General features: G+C 29.1%; 1 protein-coding gene across 2 annotated transcripts; it reads left to right on the top strand.

Moving 5' to 3' along the window:
* The first annotated feature begins 151 nt into the window (after nucleotides 1–151).
* On the top strand, nucleotides 152–20,865 carry LOC136972952 (ras-related protein Rab-10-like). 2 transcript variants are annotated; one of them, XM_067267613.1, is made up of 7 exons: nucleotides 152–529; nucleotides 13,116–13,176; nucleotides 15,805–15,943; nucleotides 16,031–16,120; nucleotides 16,191–16,295; nucleotides 16,412–16,495; nucleotides 19,111–20,865. In XM_067267613.1, the coding sequence occupies exons 1-6, from the start codon at nucleotides 403–405 to the stop codon at nucleotides 16,493–16,495; spliced, it is 606 nt and encodes a 201-aa protein (XP_067123714.1). In that variant the 5' UTR covers nucleotides 152–402; the 3' UTR covers nucleotides 19,111–20,865. The 2 variants fall into 2 exon arrangements, with proteins under 2 accessions (XP_067123714.1, XP_067123715.1); XM_067267614.1 differs by having other exon boundaries at nucleotides 160–529; nucleotides 16,191–16,292.
* Nucleotides 20,866–21,464: the final 599 nt, after the last annotated feature.

Raw genomic sequence — 21,464 nt, 5'->3', positions numbered from 1 at the left:
AGACGAAATCTACAACCTTTCAGTTTATTTTAATATTAAAATAAAATCGAGTGGCGATAATAATAATAATAATCGTAATAACACGACAAATCCAGACGACGTCACGTAACCAGACGATATTGAGCAAATGACGCAATCAATCAAAAATCTCGCGTACGGTACGTGTTAGGTTCGTACGGAGTAGCGAGAAAAGTCTGATCAAATGCTGATTAATCGTCTGCCGACGAATTCGGAGATAGCAGAAACGGAAAGGAAAATTCTACAATTAATTTTATCTAATTTATTAAGTATATACGTTACTGTATATCGCTAGTTTACGTAAGAACGAATAGTATTGATTTTAATCCGTAAGTTCGGTACTGTTATCCCGTTGTTAAGCATTCGGCCGTGTTGTTATTCAACATGGCGAAGAGGACCTACGATTTGCTTTTCAAATTACTCCTGATCGGTGATTCGGGCGTGGGAAAGACTTGTATATTGTTCAGGTTTTCGGACGACGCTTTCAATACGACTTTTATATCGACGATAGGTGAGTGCATTTAACGGTTTTTCTTCATTTCTCGTGCGTAGTAACTTAGGCCTAAAAAGAAAAAAAAAATATCGTCGCGGCGTAGTTCAGACGAATTTAATTCCGTTTAGAGTTTTAAACGAATGGAATTTTTATAATTTTAAATGCTTTTTGTGTTGTTGCTTGAATTTTTTATATAAATTCCTTGTAGGTGAGATCTACTTGTCTGACTCCATTGAAAATTGATGTAACATGGTTCTTTACTCATTCAATTCGTGCTTGAAGCTTGTGTAGGAGTTAACTTTAGGTAAATTATCTATATACACGTTTATATATGAATGACCTAAAGGTAACTGCTACTAAATATTTATGCAATGATTTTTAAAGTTTAGGAATTACATTTTATATATTGTTTTTTTCCTTCATTTAAATTTCATAAATATAAATTAAAAATTTCTAAATTATTGCACAATTTATGTTGTACTTCCTTCTCGAAATGATTTCCTTTCGAAGTGGTTTCTGTATGTCGATATACCCAATGACTGCGAAATGTTTGATAAAAGTCCGGAATTATTACGCCATATTCTAATAAATATTGCACTGTTTATAAGTTTTTCGTCTTGTGGATGCACTCTTTATTAGAGGGAAATTGTTACTTGTGTTCGGGAATTAAGTGCGATTGTTGTTATTAAGTGGCAGCTATTAAGGGAATAAATCTAAGTGTATCAAACATCAAATGTAGAGGGTACAGTAGCCGTACGTACACCGTTCAGAGGGATCCTACCTTTCTCTACTGTCTATCTCCTCCCTCTTTTCCTTACCCTCTTTTCTGCAGGCTATACACCTTGTGTACATAGACATATACATAGACACACACACGTGAAAGACATCAGCCGTACACCTTGTGTACGGCTGATGTCTTTCACGTGTGTGTGTCTATGTATATGTGTATATGTATATATATATATATATATATAATATATATATATATTTGAGGCAATCGTTTGGTTGTGTATCTACAGAATAAATCTGGAAGAACTTGTCATTTTATTATTATTTGAACAACAATGCAATACCACACACACGTGTACGTAATATTTCAACATACATAGAGTGCAATTTTTAATTCTATAGTAATCCTTTTCTTTTCGATAGACAGTGCTTACCGTTGGATGTTGTCTTTGTCTGTAGCTTTTTCGTCTTCTGCTGTGTTGTTTATTACAATAAACACAATATATGTTTGATTTTAGTTAGGCAATTACTTTAGCAAATTTTCTATTTTTTTTTTTTGTTTTTTATTTTACTTTTATTTTGGTAAAAATTAGTGTCAGATTATTTAATGAGAATTTATAAAAGTTTATTTTATGATTATCATTATAGCTGATTGTTGCTTCTGTGTGCAGCTTTTACACTGATACTGCATGATGGGAAGGATGTTTTTGATAATTGAAAGGTTTGGGTGCAAAAGGTGAATCTCATGTGAATTTAGTTTTGAGAGAGATGCAGTCAAATTCTTTTGTTGTTTTTGCTTTATCGGACAAAATTATGGGGTTGACTGGGTGACTTTGCCTTCACTGCATGAGTGTAAATTGACACTTATGATCATTTCACAAGATGTACAGTACAGTACATTAGGTAGTGTAGCTTATTAGTAAGGATAATTCTGTGTACATTTTACACTCAAATCCTTCAAGTTTTGTTTGTTTAAATAAGAAATCATCTAGTTTTAATTTGTTAATAATATCTAGATATGAGCACATTTTTAATTAGTTTATAAGTTTATTGGATAAATTTATATAAATTTTACTATAAACAGGCAATGTTTTGTTTACTCAATGTTGAATGTAGTCTTTCGTTTATTTTTGCTTGATTTACTACTACTAAATCCTATTTTCTGAAGAAAACAATAATATTCTATCTGATTTAATAATACTTTATTTATTTTGACTGCAATTATTATAGATTTTTACATGCAGATTCCTTTTTTTATATTTTATGTAAAATCTTGACGTGACGGGAAGGATGTTTTTGATGATCTTGCGGCGTATATTTGTATTGTAAATCGAGTATAATTTTAATTCCTTGTTAATGTAAACATATGCTATAATTTTATTTCATATTTCTAAAGAAATACACAAGTTTATCAAATAAATTTATGTATTTTTAAATGCAAAAACACTTGCAAAATAATTGTCCAGATAAACCAATTGGTGACATACTAATATTAGACTTTGTCTTTAAATCTTTTTAGACATTAGTTGCATTTCTTTTTTATTAGTATAATTTTGTATTATTTTAATTTAATATATCTGAAATCTTTAGTATTTATAAATGGTTATAATTTTTATGTTTAAAATTAGTAAACATAACATTAAAAAAATGGCTTTTAGAAAATAAAATTTCTTCGATAATACTTCATATTTTGTATAAATATTGATTTGGAAAAATACTTCTTAATCAACGTGTCGCTAAATTTATGCTCCGACTAGATTATTCTTGCTTGCGTAATAATCGAGACGGTCTCGATGAAAGTACCAAATTCCACTCTTTGAAGTTTAAAATTCTACTCCTTAATATCGTATTAAATTGATTTTTACTTTTCTTTTTCGTTCCTGTAGTTAATTTTTGTTTTGTGCATCAATAACTGATCAAATTTCTAAAATTTCACACTAAAAACTTCTTTAATATGTTAGAGATATGATAGAGAAACAGTAAAGATGTGTTTTAGTATATTTTGATTATTTCTGCTGCTTCAGCAGAATTATAGATTCCGAATATCAAAGTGAAGATTAAAAATTTAATTTTTTTTTTAATCAATGCAGTATTTTTAGTCGTGATTTTGTGATTAACCGTAATATAGAATATTGATTTGTAAGTTTTTCATTGTAAATTTACATTGTTTTCTCTCTAAACTATTTTAAAATATTTACATTAGTAAAGTTGCCTAATAAATATTTATCGAATATTGCTTTTAATATAGATGCAAATAGGACTGACTATATATAAATTTTTTAAATTTTAATACTTTAAAATTAAAAAAACATATATAGTTATTGCAGATTATATATTAAACTTTGTACAGTACATTTTAACCCAGTAAAGAAAAGACTGGGTTTTGAACTCTTAGGTTATCAACTTACTATGAAGTATCAGTTTAGCTCCCAATGTTATATCCATTAACTGTTGCTACTTACTGTCTTAGATATAAACTAATTAACATAAACAATTGGGCTTTATCTGATGTTTCCTTTTGTAAATACAGCATTGAAATTGTCATAATAGATTCAAAGTTAAACCTGGTTAAACTAGTGGAGTTTCAGGTCATTTGTGTGCAGTTTTAAGGTTCAAGCACCTGTGTGATGTAGTACTTTTATTTATTTATTTTTTAATGAAAATAAATATTTCACTAGAAATTCAAACTTCCTGTATTTACGTTTTAACCAATGCTCGTCTGTTTTAAAATTTTGAATATACAAGACGATATAAAATTTCTATGTAAAAAATCTATGTGAAATTTAGTTTTCGTTTAATCACAAAATAATTTTTCGGTTAATATAAAGGAAATACATTCCTGCACATATGTAAAATGTCTGCCGAAAATTTCCTTTGGCATAACAATGTCATCATTTACGCTCGAAGGGTTAATAAGCAAGCAGAACAAATATTCCTTTTCTAGTCATGAAATAAATTGTAACCTGTTATCGGTCATAAAAGTGCAGAAAGAAGAAAAACTAGTAGACACAATTACAGTAGTATAAAAAAAAATTTAATAACATTCGTACTTGGAAGAATTTATATGCAGTTATCGAACAAGCCTTCTATTGATATTTCGGATCACATGTTAAGGATCCTTTTTGTAAGTGAAAAGACTGACCAGCTCGTTATACTTGATATTAACGTTCGCTTATTGATTATTGAAATGTCTCGGACGTTATATTCAAATAAACGTATTTTTAGCATTTGTAATACCTACGACTGTCTGTTTGGGTTATTCTGTATTTAAAAAGTAACAGGAAATGTATTCGATTGTCTGATTTTTTTTTTTTAACGAAATGAATAGAAGCAACTATATAAAATATATAAGAAATAATTTTGGCAAATTTTAATTATTAATATTCTTGCTCATTTAAGTATGAAATTATAAAACAGATGAGAGGAAGTTTTGCACTTTGGATTAGTAGTATTGTTTGTTTAAGTAGTTGTATAGATGGAGGGGTGGTTTGTATTTGTGTTTATACAGAAGCAATTGCGTAGTCTAATAAATAATATATTACTCATATGCGTAGATAGTGTTTTATTTTTATTCCTCTTGCCTTTTTTTGTCTGCATGATAAGGTAATAAATTATTGATTCCTTTTATTAAGATTTATATAATGGCGATAAATAATTCACTTCCAATTTTAGGATTGCTATAAAATATTTGATTGTATTTTCAATAACTATAATTAAGTTGCTTATGTCCATTATGTCTATTACATTAATAGTATTATTGTTTTGCTCTAATTTTTTTTTCCTTTTGTAAACGTTGTAAATTCTTAAAATGCATTTAAACAAAGTAAATGATATAGAATGTAATATATATACTTAAATGCATTCACGGTTTTTCCTTTCATTATCGTAGCTAATCAAGAATTAACTTCCTTCCTCATTATTTTGAAATTATGCCTGGATAATAAGAAAAAGTATAATGAAATTTGAATAAAGTTGATTTAATATTAATTCTAGGTAGATGCTATTTTTTTTTCTATCTTAAATGTATTATTTTTTATCTTAAATATGTATAGTTGTATGCATGCAGTTATATGTATTTAAATGCATGCAATTTAAGAGTTTTAAAAAGTATTAATACAAGTGCACATTATCAAGTTACTACTATCAGCATGTATGATATGTAGAATAACTCCCTTTATAAAGGGGTTGGTGCTCTAACACAAAATTTCAATTAAATTTCCAGTTTAATACACTGAATATATTGAATTACTTTAGGATTGCTATAAATAGAGGCTATTTTAGGCTAATCTGTTCATTTATCTGTAAAATAGTTTATATTTTAAAATGAAAAATCTCGCTTCTTGCATGTATAAAATATCAAAATTTACTATGAAAGTTCATTTTATAATCATACCTGCTATATGCTCTATCAATGTTTGTGTGTGTTGCTTATGTTGATTATTGAATGTACTGACTTTGTTTAAAATTGAGCAAAGATGAGTTTTTTGAACACTGCAATGCTTTATCTATGGAAGGAAAATATGCAAAATAATTTGACATTTGTGTACATTGTTGTTTTTAAAGGTTAGAGCATTTTATGAAGATGGGAAATCAATGATTATAAAATATTTATCCTTATTGCTACATTTTTAATATTTAAAAAACAAAATTTGGAAAAGAGTTTAGTTGAGTAGACACACAATTGAAGATAGAAATAGAAGTGATAATGGTGAAATAGATCGTTAAAATTTCTTTAGGTTCATCAGACTCGATTGCTTGTCTGAAATATTCACCGATAAAAGAACAATCATACAAAAAATCATGTTAAAATATAATTATTTGCACTAAAAATTATTGGATTTTATTAATGCAATGATTTTTAAGCATCTATTTTGACTTGGCCAGTTTTGAATGCTTTCTGGATTGCAGGAAGTGATTGAGGAAAACTGGGAACAGGACACCTCATCTATATTTGCTTTGATACTTGTATCTGATATCATGGCTAATGGATCTTAAATATTATATGTAGTTTGGAATCCTGAAATTCTCTGAAGTATGTCCTGCAGCGTGCTCTTTGTTATTTTGGCTATTGAATCTTGCCACTTCTAGTTTTCCATAGACTAGAAACGTTTTTATTGAGCCTCTGTTAAGCAATTCTTGAGTGCCTAATTGCAGCAGCAGCATTGAGTTTAAAGATACCGACAACATTTATTTCATCAAAATTGTCTAAATAGTAAAACACTGCCTGTAATCATGTCTTTTCAATGTGTGATAGTAAGTTGGGGAGTACAGGTAATTTGGAGATAAGCTTTTGACTAGGAATCTTGGAAATATTTTCTTAATGTTTGCTAACAGTGAATCTATATTTGAATATTGGTCCTGTATAGTTTCATGCACAGTATAGATCATGAGCTAGACAAATAAAGTACAAAAGCTCTGTATTTAAGATTTCAAACCTTCTGCAGCCATCATGTGTAGAGCAGTGTTGCTGACAAATAGAAATGCGCTATATTAATTGGAATCGTTGGATTCCCTCGAGCCTCAAAAATATCCAAAGCATCGTCGGAAACCTTAGTTATGCTCTGATGATGATTTTTCCTAAATCTTTTGTTATCAAAAGGAATGGTACAGAAACATTCAAGTGACAAAACACCATCAATTGCACTTGCTATATATTGTTCTATTGAATCCATTGTTTCATTAGTTAATATCCAAATATACAGTAGTTGTTTTGCACTTGATGTATGTTTTTTAGACTTACTTTTCAACAAAAGGGAACACAGTTTTTTAGGAATGTAGATTCATATGGAATGATTTTTTGGGTATATTTCTCCAGAAAATTCTTGAGTTTTTTCAATGTGTGAAGAGGAATATCTACTGATATTAATGCAAATCTGATTTAGACTGTTATGTCTAGCACATTGTTTTAGTAGTTGCTGCTGAAGTTTTTTTTTTATTTTAATATTTTCGTTGTGGATCTGTGACTAAATGCTAAATGAATTTTTTCCCACAAACTATGTAGTATAAAACTCTTCTGACAGATTTAGAAATATCAGATTGTAATTCATCCATTTATTTTCTTAGTTTCACTCCAATGAATTTAGTCTTTTCTTGAAACATTTTTGTTTATATTTAACCTAACTATATCATGAACTATAAACAGTTCATGATGATTGTATTTTATCATGCAAAAGACCATTTGTGGACAGTCCTTCAAAAGGAAGAGAGGTTCTGTTGTTTTCCCGTCAGATATTTTGATAAATATACATCATTAGTGTTAATTACTTACTATAGAGGGACCAAGCATTTTTTAGTACAAAAATATATGCTGTTCCTTTCGAGTATATATGGCTGTGGCATATATTGGTAATAGTAATGATTAATAATGAAATATGTCAGCTCTGTTTAAAGCCAAAAACATTTGCTTAGACTTCAATTTTGGAGTACAAGAAACATTATACAACTGGGAAAGTGTGCAAGGTAGTTTGTCAGTTAATAATTCTAGTTTGAGTAGAACTTGTAATATACATAATTACTATGTAATGCAGCTTGTGAAAGTTTGTCAGTTTTAATGTTATATTTTCAGATTTACTTCATCATTCTAAGATTGATTTGCTTGATGATGATCTTGTACATTGCTGAAAGAACTTGTATTTTGTTAATCCATATGTTTTGCTTATTCGTTGAAATAGCGTTAACATCATTGACAGTTTTTGCACTAATCATTGATGCTCTTTCCTTTGTTTATGATAAATGAGAGTGAATGATAGCACTTACAGTAAATAGAAAAACCTAAATCCATTTACATTGTGCAACATGATTTTTTTTAATGATCTACAGGTCATGAAACCACTTCATGCAAATTAAGCATTTATTTTTGAAAGGTATTTTTTTACATGCTAGTCATTAATCTCATTTAGCACAGGATTTATATATTGGGATAGTGTTTTGCACAACTATCTTGGTCTAAGTAATGAATGTATATTATTAGAAGACATTTTGACTGATTATTTTCTACCACTAAATTTCATACAGTTTGTTGATTAGACTACAGTTTCTTAAATCTGAGAGCATTATAATTTCATGAAAAGGTGGCACATTGTGTAGTAAACTTGCCACTCGTGTAGTACAGATTGTTTTAATGCCACACGTAAAATTGCAAAGTATCGCAAAAAACGAACTGTCAAAACGTGACTTCTTTGCATAAAAATTGCAACGTGATACTGATAGGAATACAGTCAAACCTGTTTTTATGCGGGGGATAGGGACCGCATTAAAAAAAACGCATAAAAAAAATCTCACGAAACTTCACGAATGGCTGTAAATAATAGTTTTCGCGACACAATTAAAAAAAGTCTCACATAGAAAATAACTCAAAACCGTACGAAATAGAATTTATTGACAACAGATGTCAGCACTTGACTGCATCGTCTGGTCTATTGTCTGTTTTACATATTTTTGTCCAGGTGGTGTTTTGTTGACTTAAAAAGTAAATTATTTCATTTTTCGCATATTCATGCAATAATATTACTATAATAAGTGCATTTATGCTATAATAAGTTTATTTAGCTATAATAAGTCAACGTAAGACATGACGAATCGCACGAGACTAGTCGCCAACTATACCGCACAAATTAAAAATTCGCATTAAAAAAATTGCACAAATAAAAATCGCGCATAAAAACCGGTTTGACTGTATTTATTTTTACCTTATTTTAGACATAGTTAACAAGCATGCATAAAATGTACGATATATGTAAATTGATGAGATTCAGCTGCATTATTTAATATTTGTCCTTATAGATTAGCATATTAGCTCACTATACTGACTGTTACATTTATAGAATTAATGCAAAATTTATTATATTTTATTACTTAAAAGTTTAAAAATGAAGGAAATAAGATTTATACTTATTTTATTTGATAATTAAATGAGGAAAATAAATAAATTTCTATATTAATCATAGGAAATGAATTTTATTTACACAATTTTAACATTCTGTAAAAAGAATGAACTAGTTTATTTCAATGTCATATTTACAGTTTAACACACTTGTATTTATCTGAACAAGATATCATTAAGATCAGTTGCCTTTGGATGATATATTGTGAATGGAAGTTTTTATTGGTTTGTGTTTAAGACACAGATACGTAAAGATTTAAATATTCACTCAAACTGTTGAATTCTTATTGGGCTATCTTAAGGCCATTTATGTTGCTCTAGGAAATAGAATGTTACTTAAGGAATGACTAGCCACTGTTGTTGCTCTTCTGAATTAATAGATGCACCTTTAACAGTGGGCTAAGTTCAAATAACACTAAATGTTTTTAACCCCGTTAATGGGCTGTCTTTGGACGTGGACGGTTGAAAGTGGAATATCTGTGTATATAAACAGTGGGAAAGTGTACATTCTTCTATCTGCTTGAAATCTCCTTAGTCTTTTACATTAGCCATTGTCATAATTCACCTACTTTAATTGTCTACCTCTTTGGGATCTGTTCCGTCTTGGCATTGTATTTTCAACTGTCTGTGCTTGAAGATGGCTTGTTCACCGGGTCAAAAACATTATTTAAACTTCACCCACCATTAATAGTGCATTGATTAACTCAAAATTTTTGCTGAATAAGTTTTGTAAATCCTGTTTGATGAAAAATAACTTATACGAGACTCTTATCAAAACATGCAAAGTTTTTTTTGTGTTTTTGTGTCTGGAATTTAAATTAATTGTTACTTAATTAAATTATAGAATCTAGCATAATTATAGGTTCTTAAAGTATCATCTTTAAGTATTTTATTATTTATAATATTTTAACACTAAGATTTTACGATTATGTATTCTGTATAGCTTACTTTTATGTTAGTTTTATATTTACTATAACTCAAGATTACTTAACATGATTTTTCCTCATACAATGTCCACATTCATCTCTATAATTTTGTTGATTTATGAAATTTTTCAAAAATCTGTGCGCTATATTTTAATAATTATTATATTGCTAGCTATCCAAGAGTATATATACACTTTTAATAGTCATTACATTATAATTTGGTTTAAAATAGTTGATCCGACAATTAAAAAAAATATAATTTTGAATTCATGAAACATGGTTTGTCGTATATTATTTTTAGCTTTAAAAACAAGTATCAGTTATAATTTTCTTTTTTCCATAATTCATAATGTTTTTAGTTCATTTTCTGTTGGGATTGTGGTCCTTAAATATTTATACTTCATCATCTCTAAAATGCCTTCTTAGTATTTTATAAATATGGCAGTTTTTTCCAGTTTCTCTTCAATCGCTCGTTAAATAACAGTCGAATACAATAAAAGTATTAACATTTTGAAACATTGTGTATATTTATTTATTCTGTTTGGAATTAAGTAACCACTTGATTGATTCAATCAATTAAAAAACAATGACCGAACCAGTTCAGTTGTGCCGAAAGATTGAATAACAAGTCTTCATATTAACCTACTTCAATTCAAAGCATTTACTGGGTGTACTTATGAATATTCTGTAGACAGACAGACAGACATATACAACATAATTCTTTTTTTAATTACAAAATAAACTAGATTATTAGCAGATTTTTATAAAAACTACATATTTTATACTTTATAATAATAATAACTTGCAATTCAAATGACTTTTACACTGAATACAAGTATTCTTGTCTATACGCTTGTTATCGGTCGACAAGAGATGAAAGCACTTGGATTTTCACTCGGAGATAAACAGTTTCAATTGGATTTGTTCGAGGAGCTTCTTTAACACGTCTAATTATTTGCCATGATTTTGATTAGAATATTTTAAAATTGCACTTAAAAGTATAATGGCAGTCGATAACTTCTCAAACTTGTTTAGACTAAGAAAAGCTCTAATAATGACTAAATGAAAGTTTTTTTTTTTTTTTTTGAAAAAGAAGTACTTTTACCTTCTTTATTTTCATTAAAAGCCATTAGAGTAATGAGATGTTCCGTTATTTTCTAATAATAGTGAATACTAATTTTATTTTTGTGTGCATTAATTCCGCTTGTACGTGTTAACAAATATTAAAGTACTGTTAACATTTAATACAAGTCAAACAAGTACCAGATTTGTTACTTTGTGTGTTTATATCAATTAATCAAATTGTCTATGTATATATAATCAATAAATGTAGAAATTGATTTTGTATTAACTGTTTATCTCTTGCAGAGTTTGTTTCAATTGTTCCAGTGAAAGATAGTCTGTTCAAAGGCTAAACACACACAGAATATTCCAGAGTAAAAATTAAAGTATATAAATAATTTAAATGCATTGTTATAAAACGAATTTAAATTAAAATAATAATTATAGGTGATATCCAGAAAAAATATGCTTGTGAAACTTCCATACATTCAGATGTAGTGAGGGAGATGGGCAAATACTATGGGTGCTAGACAGAATTTATATACCTCTTTCTTAATAGTAAATAATTTTTTTTTTTAAATTGTGATTAAGTGGGGAAATGTTTAGAAATTGCTATTTTATCAATCATCCGTGCATGCTTTTAAAGTATATTGCCCCGAGTGCCACAAATCCGCAATGTGCCTTCGTATCTAATGTACCATCGCAATTGCAATAACAAAATGCAGTTTCAACCGAAACGATTTAAATTTAATTACTTCCATTTTGACTTCGTATAACTTTGAGATATTTTTAGGTGAAAATGCCGGAAAGCTTTGTTAGAAAATAGTATTGAAAGTGAAGGGTTTCTCCAATTTGTCAGCTGCGGAGAATTTTGTATTTTTATTCTGTTGAATAATTTTTATAAAATTAATTAAACTATAGACAAACGTGGAACTAAAATAATTCAGCCGACGATACTATCGAAAGTATATAACACAATTACGGAAAAATTATTAAATATTTAAATTTAAAACTGATGATTCACTATGCTGAAATTTGAGAATCTGTTCAATCGTTGTTTTACAGATTGTCATTTTATATGATTCTGTATCTTTTTAACAGTAAAATCGGTTTGCACAAGATCCTCTAATTTATAAACGGTTTCATTAAATCATGTATTTAATTAGCATTATCGATTTTAGAATCATTGAAGAAGACTATTCTTAATATGATTGATTTGGTTTAATACATCACAAAATCTTCTAAGTAGAGTGGTCCAAGTCGGTTAACAGGGGAATACTTTAGTTAACTGCCATTTGGACCACCCTGTGTGTTTATTTTGATTATTCCAAGGTTTTTTTTCGTTCAGAAAGGAAATATAATTTATCATCAAAGCGACGTTTGAAACCAAAACATTAAATTCAGAATACATTGCTGCCATATTATAGATCTTACGTAAATTGCCTGTTTATTGTTAGTAATAAATTTGCTGTAATAGTTTGAATCCGTAAAGTAGTATAAATGGTTTCTCATCCTACTTTAGATTTGTGGTAAATGTAATTTAACGCCGATACTTTCCATCGCTGCAGTTGTTCTAGTGTTCTAAAGTTGTTTGTATAGTTCAGATTTTTATACAAACAAATCATGGTATTTTGTAATAATATAAAAATAACCATTTAATAAACTACTTTTGACGTTGCCTCGATTGCAGATTGTTTTATTGATCAGATGTCGTTATAATTGTTTGACATTTTTAGATATCGGTATGAACTCGTGAACTACTTACAAACGTTCTCGTTTGTTATTTAGTTCATGTCGAGAATTAATATAAAGCTGTCTTAAGTGCAGTTTACGATGATAAACTAGCAGAGGTTATTAAATATAATAATCATTATTATTTTTTTAGACTAAATATGGCATATTTAATGTTCCATAATTACCAATTTTGAGAGTTCTAATTAAAAATTTTGAGAATGAGCCACTTTTATACAAACATTAATTTATAAATTTGCTTATAATTTTTCAGGTATTGATTTCAAGATTAAGACAATAGAATTAAAAGGGAAGAAGATTAAATTACAAATATGGTAAGTTTAAAAAAACTTATTGTTTTGAGTTGTTTTTGAAGTAGTAATGAATATATTGGCACAATTAGGTTTTTTTTTTTTTTTTTTTGTGCGTTGTTTCACAAATTTTGGCCGAGAGCTGCACCTTATCCAAATAAGTTTCTGAAGCGTTTAGAGGGAGTATGTTGGTAACTCTGTCGTGGATACTGTTGAATTCATACAACCAAAGTCCTCATACTAACAAGGACTCGCTTGTGCTACTGCATGTCATAGCACCCTGCCCAAGATTTCCAAAAATATATTGTACTTTTACAGCTTCATTTCTAATTTAACTATTTATTTAAGTTAACTTAATTAACCCAAAAACTTTTTACTTTCAAAAAATAGTTTAACTTAACTATTTATTTATATAAGCAGCATAAACTTTTAAATTTAAGATGCACCTATTAAATTTTTTGAAGAGGGAAAAACTTTAATGATAATTAATTCTCTTGAAACTATATTTTAAAGTAAATATATTGTTGTTATTTACCGATGTGTATGTAACAGAAAATACAAAAGAAATGAAACTTTATAGTAAGCTCAAAGAACAGAAAGAATATCCCAAATTTAAGCAACTGAATTTTGACGCAAGTTTGATGTAATACTGTACATTATTATTCAATATTTTCTTTTTGATAGTCTTTTCCTTATAAAGAATTTCTAAATTAAATTATAATTGCTTGTAACTTCTTAATAAACAATCTCTACAAATATTATATTACATTTTTACAAATACTTGTGATGTGTGAATGTCTTTGTTGTATCATACAACTTATATTAATAAGTCTTCTATTTTCTTTGTGCATTTATGTAGCAGAGCAACTATTTTAAGTGGTAATCACTTTTAACAACAAAACAATGATATGTAATAAAAAGAAAACCATGCATGTTTTTGGGTTATTTGTGTTTTTTCCCCTCTTATCAATAATTTCATTTTGAACCATTTTTGTGTGGATTTTACATGAATCTTTTTGCGACTAGTATTTGAAATGTTTTCAATCATACTCTAACTGTTTGCGTCATTTAATATGAAGCATACAACATTTTGCTTTGATGATTATTTGTTCATTTGTATGACAGTGTGAACCTTTTTACACTTTTGGCTTCAGATCCATTCAAACATTTTATTGTTAGATTTAACTATATTTACTTTTTAAACTGATGAAGTCATTAATTTGTTTCTGCATATCAAATAGCACAACCTAAATAGTTAAGCAAAGGTGCGTTTTGTGTATATTGTTATTTTAGGACTAATTTTTTTATTAAAAACTATCTTTTAGCAAGATAATTCTAATTATATATTCAAAAGAAAGACAATTATTGAAATTACAATTACCGTATGTAGACAACACCGTAATAAGTAGTTAATTTAACGTTTGAGATAGTCGTATCAAATTTCAAATAAGAAATTTGATAACTTCTGATACTTTATTAAATATTTCATTTGTATATCATTTTACTCTCTAGAAATACATTTAATTTAGTTTGGAATAATACAATATTTATTAATATTTTGCATTTATATTTTTATACTGTATATACATATACACTGTATAATGTGCTATAACCCTTAAAAAGTTTTAAATCTATGAATTTTCTTATTTACATTATTCCTCGCTCCCAAATTTCTTTCAAACCCACTAGTGGCCAAGTGGATAAAACTGCTGAATACTAGAAATTATTGGGTTCGTGCGTGACCAATGGGGGTTGGCCATGTAGAGTTTTCTGGGGTTTCTTTGTGTATCTAAGACCCAAATAGGGGCATGGTCTTCCCACAGATCACCTATACATTACGTTGCCGTATCGCTACGAATTTCTTATAATTGAAATTTTGTGCACGAGATTGTAAAATAAAAAGCTTTGAAATAATGATTTTAAAATTTATGTGCTGAGCAGATGTGCTATAATTAGTTCACTGTTACATGTAAAATAACATTTAAAATTCTGAAGTGTAAATACTGTTGTTTGAATGGTCTCTTAAAATTTATTTTAGAAACTTGAGTTTAAAATATTTTCGTCACTAATCTATGCTTTTCTTTAAATTATTTTCTGTAAAAGCTTTTACTTTCAAAATAGTTTGAAAAAGGTTTTTTTTTTATAAATTTCTTCAGCAAAGCATTTTTAGGTATGTAGTACTTTGTTAATAATTACTGATCTTTAATGTAAATTACTAAAATGTATTTGTATAAAAGATGATGTAACCATGTGTTTCTAAGCAATTATGCAGTTGTTTCTGATGTAACGACTGTTTGAATATAATATTTTAAATGGTCTTGATGTAGGTTGATACTTTCTATAATTTCCTTTTATTTTTATGTAGTCAATTGCTTGCCTATGATACATAGAAACCCATCAGATTTTAGCTTTCATTTGATTAGTTTCTACTAACCAGTTTTTATAAATAATCAGTTTAAAATGCTTTGTGAATATGTTAGTTCTGTGTAAATAAATACCAAAATTATTCTTATATTTAATTAATTTGTACAGAAATATAAAAAAAGTATAACCCCTACACATTTGTTATTCTAAAGTTATTTAATTGTATAATGTTAATAAAGTAGTAATCTAACATGATTAATTATTAATACAGAATTATTATTTCTGTAGGGATACAGCAGGCCAAGAGAGATTTCATACAATTACTACTTCATATTATCGCGGTGCTATGGGCATTATGTTAGTGTACGACATTACTAATCCAAAGAGTTTCGACAACATCGCAAAATGGTTAAGGAATATCGACGACGTAAGGAATATGTTCAGTTTGTGCAATATTGTAATTATTTTACTTCTGAATTTCTTACATTAATTTCTACATAATTCACATTTTCAGCATGCCACCGAAGACGTCGAGAAGATGATTCTCGGTAACAAATGTGATATGGAAGACAAAAGAATGATCAGCAAAGAAAGAGGAGAATCGGTAATTTGTAGGAATTTTTTGAAATTTTAATGCCATTTCAATCAAATTTAACAAGAGAGACTTATTTTAGATTGCACGAGACCACGATGTAACCTTCTTAGAAACAAGTGCAAAAGCAAATATCAATATCGAAGAAGCCTTTTTTCATTTAGCAGAAGCTATCTTAAACAAGGTGGTAGTTTTATTCTTATATATATTAAATAATACATTTTGAAAATGGTACTTCTAGTTGCATTTAAAATTTTGTTTTCAAATTTATAAATTTCATTACTGTCAATATTTTTTAAACAGCAAATGGCACTGAAGGATCAAACAGAATCATCTGACAAACTGCGCATTGCTACACAAGATAAAAATACGGGGAAATGCTGTTAGGTAAATAATTTCTTTAAAAATGTTATCAAAATGTTTAAATTAAAGTTCTATATTTAAGAGAAAAGTAAAGTTTTCCTGCATTGTAATGCTCTTTTGAATTGTGCACTTATGTAAGCAAATAACAGACATTTATATATGTATAACAGCACAAATGAGGCAGTTAGGAACTTCAGTGCTGTAGACCTGTGCATAAAGAACTAAACATAAAAGTCAAAGGAACCTAGGGTCTTAATATCACCCTTTCCAAGATATAACTCCAAAAATCCAGACTATCTTGACCGGGATCCAGAAAATATTTTTCTCTTTTGCATTAAACTTGCATCAAATTTGAGTTTGTACCATAATAGATTAGAAATGAAGTTGATTATATTAAGTGATAAAATACAAAAATTGGTTTCAAAACAAAAATTTAAGGAGAAAAATTAGGAATGTAAGATCAGTTAAGGAAGCTCTTCAAATGTAAATCCTATAAAATTTACTTTTTTCACTTTACATAATCTGGAAGCACTAGAATTCTTGCAAATCAAGTGTCAACAAGAGAAATAAAGTCAAAGATTGAGAGAAAATTGTTTAAATATATTAATAGTATATTTAAACAATTTTACTATTAATACACACTATTTTTCAATCGTTTCTTCTCCAAGGAAAACAATTCAAACTGTATAAACACATCTGTTAATCTTATGATTTCAGTTGTGTTTAACTAAAAACTCTTACAAAAATTTTAAAACAATGCATAATATTTGTTGTTGGGCTGCAATTTGAAAAAAACTAGACACAAATTCCCACTGTCGGCTGTCTGTTTGCCTGTTCTTCCTTAATCTCGAGAACAGAATTAGATAGATAAAAACCGAGACCAGATATGGAAAGTTTAGGGGTAAGAGACCCAGATTAACTATATACAAACTTCCAATTCAAAAAGTTTTCCCTGAAAGGAGTTAGATGACTGGCACGACTCTATTGCTAACAGGAAAAGTATGATGTACAGGGGCAAGACACGACTGATTTGAGATGGAGAGCATATATTTTAAATTAAATAAATTAAAAATATTATTAAAAATTACAGCTTGGCTTTGTGATGATGTCGCAATAAATATTTGCTCATTCAAATTATTATATTACAGTAGTCTGTACAGTCCATCACTTGCCTCTCACTCTTCATGGTGGCACACACGAACTTTTCATGCTATCACTTGATGAATGTAACAGAGACAGATTTATATGTAGTTGCTACTTGTTTGGTTAGCAAAACGGTCATAATTGTGGTTGATACGATAAAATAAGCTATGAGTAAAGTGCATTTTTTTTTTACTGTACTGTGAGTACATGCATACAAAATCCAGTAATTTGACACCCATTGGTCTGATATATGTCTGATTAGAGAGATTATGCTGCATTACATCATAGTTTGAGTAAAATATAGAAAAATTGCATTCCCGTAAAATATTTTATTTTATACAGTAGAGAGTCATTTTTCGGAATGAATTGGGGACTGGGGTTGTTAGGATAACTGATTTTTCGGAAAATTGATTATGTGCAAAAAAATATATTAACCTGTTCAATGTTGAAATTTTTCTCCGTTGCGTGTCACTTCGTGTTGAGTTTTCGTCGATTTTAAGCCTAACGAAAATTTTTATAATAATATTCGAGGCTATTGTATCGTTAAAAATTATACTTTAGAAGTAAATCTAGTATCAAAAAATTTTGATTCAGCACGACACAGTCCGACTGGAAAGCATTCGGATAACCGGTGTTCAGATAAACGACACTCTACTGTATGTTATAATTTTATAATTGATGGAGTAAAAGTAGTAGTGCTTACTCACACACTTGATTTCAAGATACAATGCTATTGTGATTTACAGAGATTCCATTGGCAGAGTGCACGAACACATGAAAATTTGTATAAATTAAAATCAATTACTTTATGGAAATGTATGAGTTCAGAGGACAACTTTTATATGAGTATTAATGTAAGTTTTACAGCCTGTTTGATGCATATAAATTGTTTTAACAATATTGCAATTTTATGTTTTTTAACTTTTATTCTAATTTATATGCATTGTATAGGGGAGGAATTTTATTGTGTATAGTTGTTTTGGTGAGTTCATAAGACTTTTGTTACATAATCTTTAATATATATATATATATATATATAAAGCAAAATGTTCTGTCCCCACCAAAACTTAAACGAATTTAAGCAGGTTACATTGGGCCCGCAGGTGGGGTCTACAAGTCATTCCTCGAAAGGACTCCTGTTAACTACCTCTCTGGACTCGGCACAAATTCATGGAAAGGATTAAGTTTTACGAATCGGCATCAAAATAAAAATCTTTGTACAGTTAAAGCACTTGTATGTACAAAGATTTAATACAATAACTTGAAAATTACTATTTATATTTAAACTATAAAACATGATTCTGTAAATCACTATTGCACTGTAGTTGACTGCTTGAGAAACAAGAATTTAATTTCTCATTTCTCAATCCAGTTATTTTCTTTTGACTAATAAAAGTATTTTCATTTATTAATTACCAATATATTCAGCACGAATAAACACACTATTTACAGAATACACTCTTAAATATTATTTTTTTTTTTATTTAAAATTACAGGGAAGAAAGAACAAACAAGCAATGCAATATTCAAGAAAATTAGGACCAGGTGCTTGCAGTTTATTGCCTCTGTTTAAACCTTTGGTTTAATGGACTTTAATATAAAAATATACATATATATATATATATTCTGTTGCCTTTTTTTGGAATCATCTAGCCAGTTTCTTGTCTGTGATGTTTCCTATCTTTAGATGGATCATCAGGTTAAAAAAAATTGTTTTGTTTTCAAAGTCCACAACGGCCAAATACCTGGATATAAATGCTTTAATGCACTTAGGTAAGGTAAATTTTTTAAGAGTACCTAATGAGATTAATCGAACACGAGTCGAAACCGAACCGTACGCGGATGAAGGCGGCGCGGGAGGATCTTTTTATTATTCGTTTGTTTGTTTTTACTAAATCGCCGACGTAACTTTGTGAAGGGGGGACATTTAAAGGAACGTAATAGGTGAACTCGTTTCTGTAAATAGTTAATCTGTTTATTCTAGTTCCTAATGAGACAAAAAAAAATGTTTGACGTGTATTAACCAATGGCTTCAAGCATGTGTTCTTGTTTAATGACAATTTTTGGAAAAAAATTCACAAAAAAAAAATAATGCTGTGCTAGAACTGACCAAGATATATTTTTGTACACTTTGTGTCGTGTGAATTGCCATCACTTAATTCACTAAAATGTCATTGTTAAAGGGGGAAATTGAATTCACAGTTTTGTTAAAACAGTTCTAAGATGCAGTTAAATCAAAATGTATATTATTTATATCACCATCCAAATTCAAAAAAAAAATGTATTTGTAAAAGTTTTGGTGAGTTAATTTGTTGCTTAATTGACAAAATATGCCTTTTTCAAAGTAGTTTCATTGTTCTTTTTTGCTAAGATCATGACATTTGTATGAAGTGGACAAAGAAGTTTATTAATCTTGTTATTTTTTAAAAGAAATATTGTATTATCTAATTATATATATATAGATGCAAAAATTGAATGTGCTCATTTTAAAGTTTGTTTTATGCCGGTTATTATTATTATAATTATTATTATTATTATTACGCAGTGTATGCTCAATTCATTTTAATTTATTGATGTTCCTTTCCTTAGATATTTTTTAATACAAAAATCTTGTTAAATGGAACATTAATCGAAACAAATCACATCCTCAAAGGATTAGTATTTGTAAAAGACAAAAAGCTTCGATCCGAAGCATTTTTAAACATATTCACGCAGTGCATCACCGTATGATTTCCGAAGAGAACCCAACTTGCCAGTGGGTATTTAACAAAATTATTCTTCCGCTTTAGAGGAGAATGGGGAAACCGTCGTTCGGATGCGGGGACGAGAGCAGCCGGTCTCCGGCGATCCCAGGTACCATCCATTTGCCCGTAAAAAAAAAAAACACATTGTGAACAGTTTTAAAAAAAAGCTTCAAACTTGTGGTCACTGTATATTTAAATATATTTATAAATCAGTAACTGTGCTATACGTGTGACATTGTTTCTCTGCGTGATTATCCACAAGTAGTATATCTCTCTCTATATCTCTCTATTTCTCTTGTATATGCAAACCCCCCGAAGGAAACATTAATCAAATTGAAATATCGATTTTTAAGTAGGTCAAAACAAACTTCTCTGGAAGACTGTTCGAAGCTAACCCAAAGGCTGTAATGAAGATTAAATCGAAGTCTGTCGTGAAACTAGTGCTTTGTAATTATAAGTGATTTTTTGGAGGTTAATTTGAAGAAATAAAATTTCGGCTCCTCATCATTTTTTTTTGTTGCATTTATTTGTTAACCTTTCCCCTCATACATACGCCTCATTTACGTATGTAATCCACCTGTACTATTCGCTGTGTACTACAAACACCTATGTAATCCACGTTGTGAAGTGATATGTAATCAATGTCGCCATCTAGTGATCAAAACAGAAAACTGTTGCACCCTAGCTAGCTGTTTAAAACCCTTTCGTACACGAGATCGGGAGTACAGGATATTAAAGGGAGAAGTGGTCGCTCTGTAAATGTGAAGCACGCTTCCGTGAGAAGTTTCTCTCTACCAGTCAGAAGCCCAGAACACGGGTAATGAATTTGAGAATGGCTCATTTTGCCTGATGCGCTGCAAGTGACGGTGACATTGGGTGCCGACACTATCATTTTCCTCTTGCATGTTTATCCCGAAGCTCTTGTAAGCATAGAACGTTGCCAACGATATCAAAACCTTATTAATAATGTAGTGTAGCTGTGTGGGACTAGATTTTTTGGTGATCGAGCGTATCCGAAAATTGGTATTTCAACTTTTTAAGGTGGAAATTCTCGTAGGCCGCTTTTCTTATTGGAAACCACGGATCTATTCAATAGGCCTCTATGG

The sequence above is a fragment of the Centruroides vittatus genome, unplaced genomic scaffold (genome assembly GCF_030686945.1).
Source record: "Centruroides vittatus isolate TY-2023 unplaced genomic scaffold, ASM3068694v2 contig_3068, whole genome shotgun sequence".
In the NCBI taxonomy this organism is placed as follows: domain Eukaryota; kingdom Metazoa; phylum Arthropoda; class Arachnida; order Scorpiones; family Buthidae; genus Centruroides; species Centruroides vittatus.
This window is presented reverse-complemented; position numbering and strand designations above follow the sequence as displayed.

Coding starts and splice junctions, on each gene's coding strand:
- LOC136972952 (XM_067267613.1), top strand. CDS start 403: ATGGCGAAGAGGACCTACGATTTGCTTTTCAAATTACTCCTGATCGGT. Junction 15,944..16,030: donor GGTTAAGGAATATCGACGAC/GTAAGGAATATG, acceptor TCACATTTTCAG/CATGCCACCGAAGACGTCGA. Junction 16,296..16,411: donor AAGCTATCTTAAACAAGGTG/GTAGTTTTATTC, acceptor TTTTTTAAACAG/CAAATGGCACTGAAGGATCA.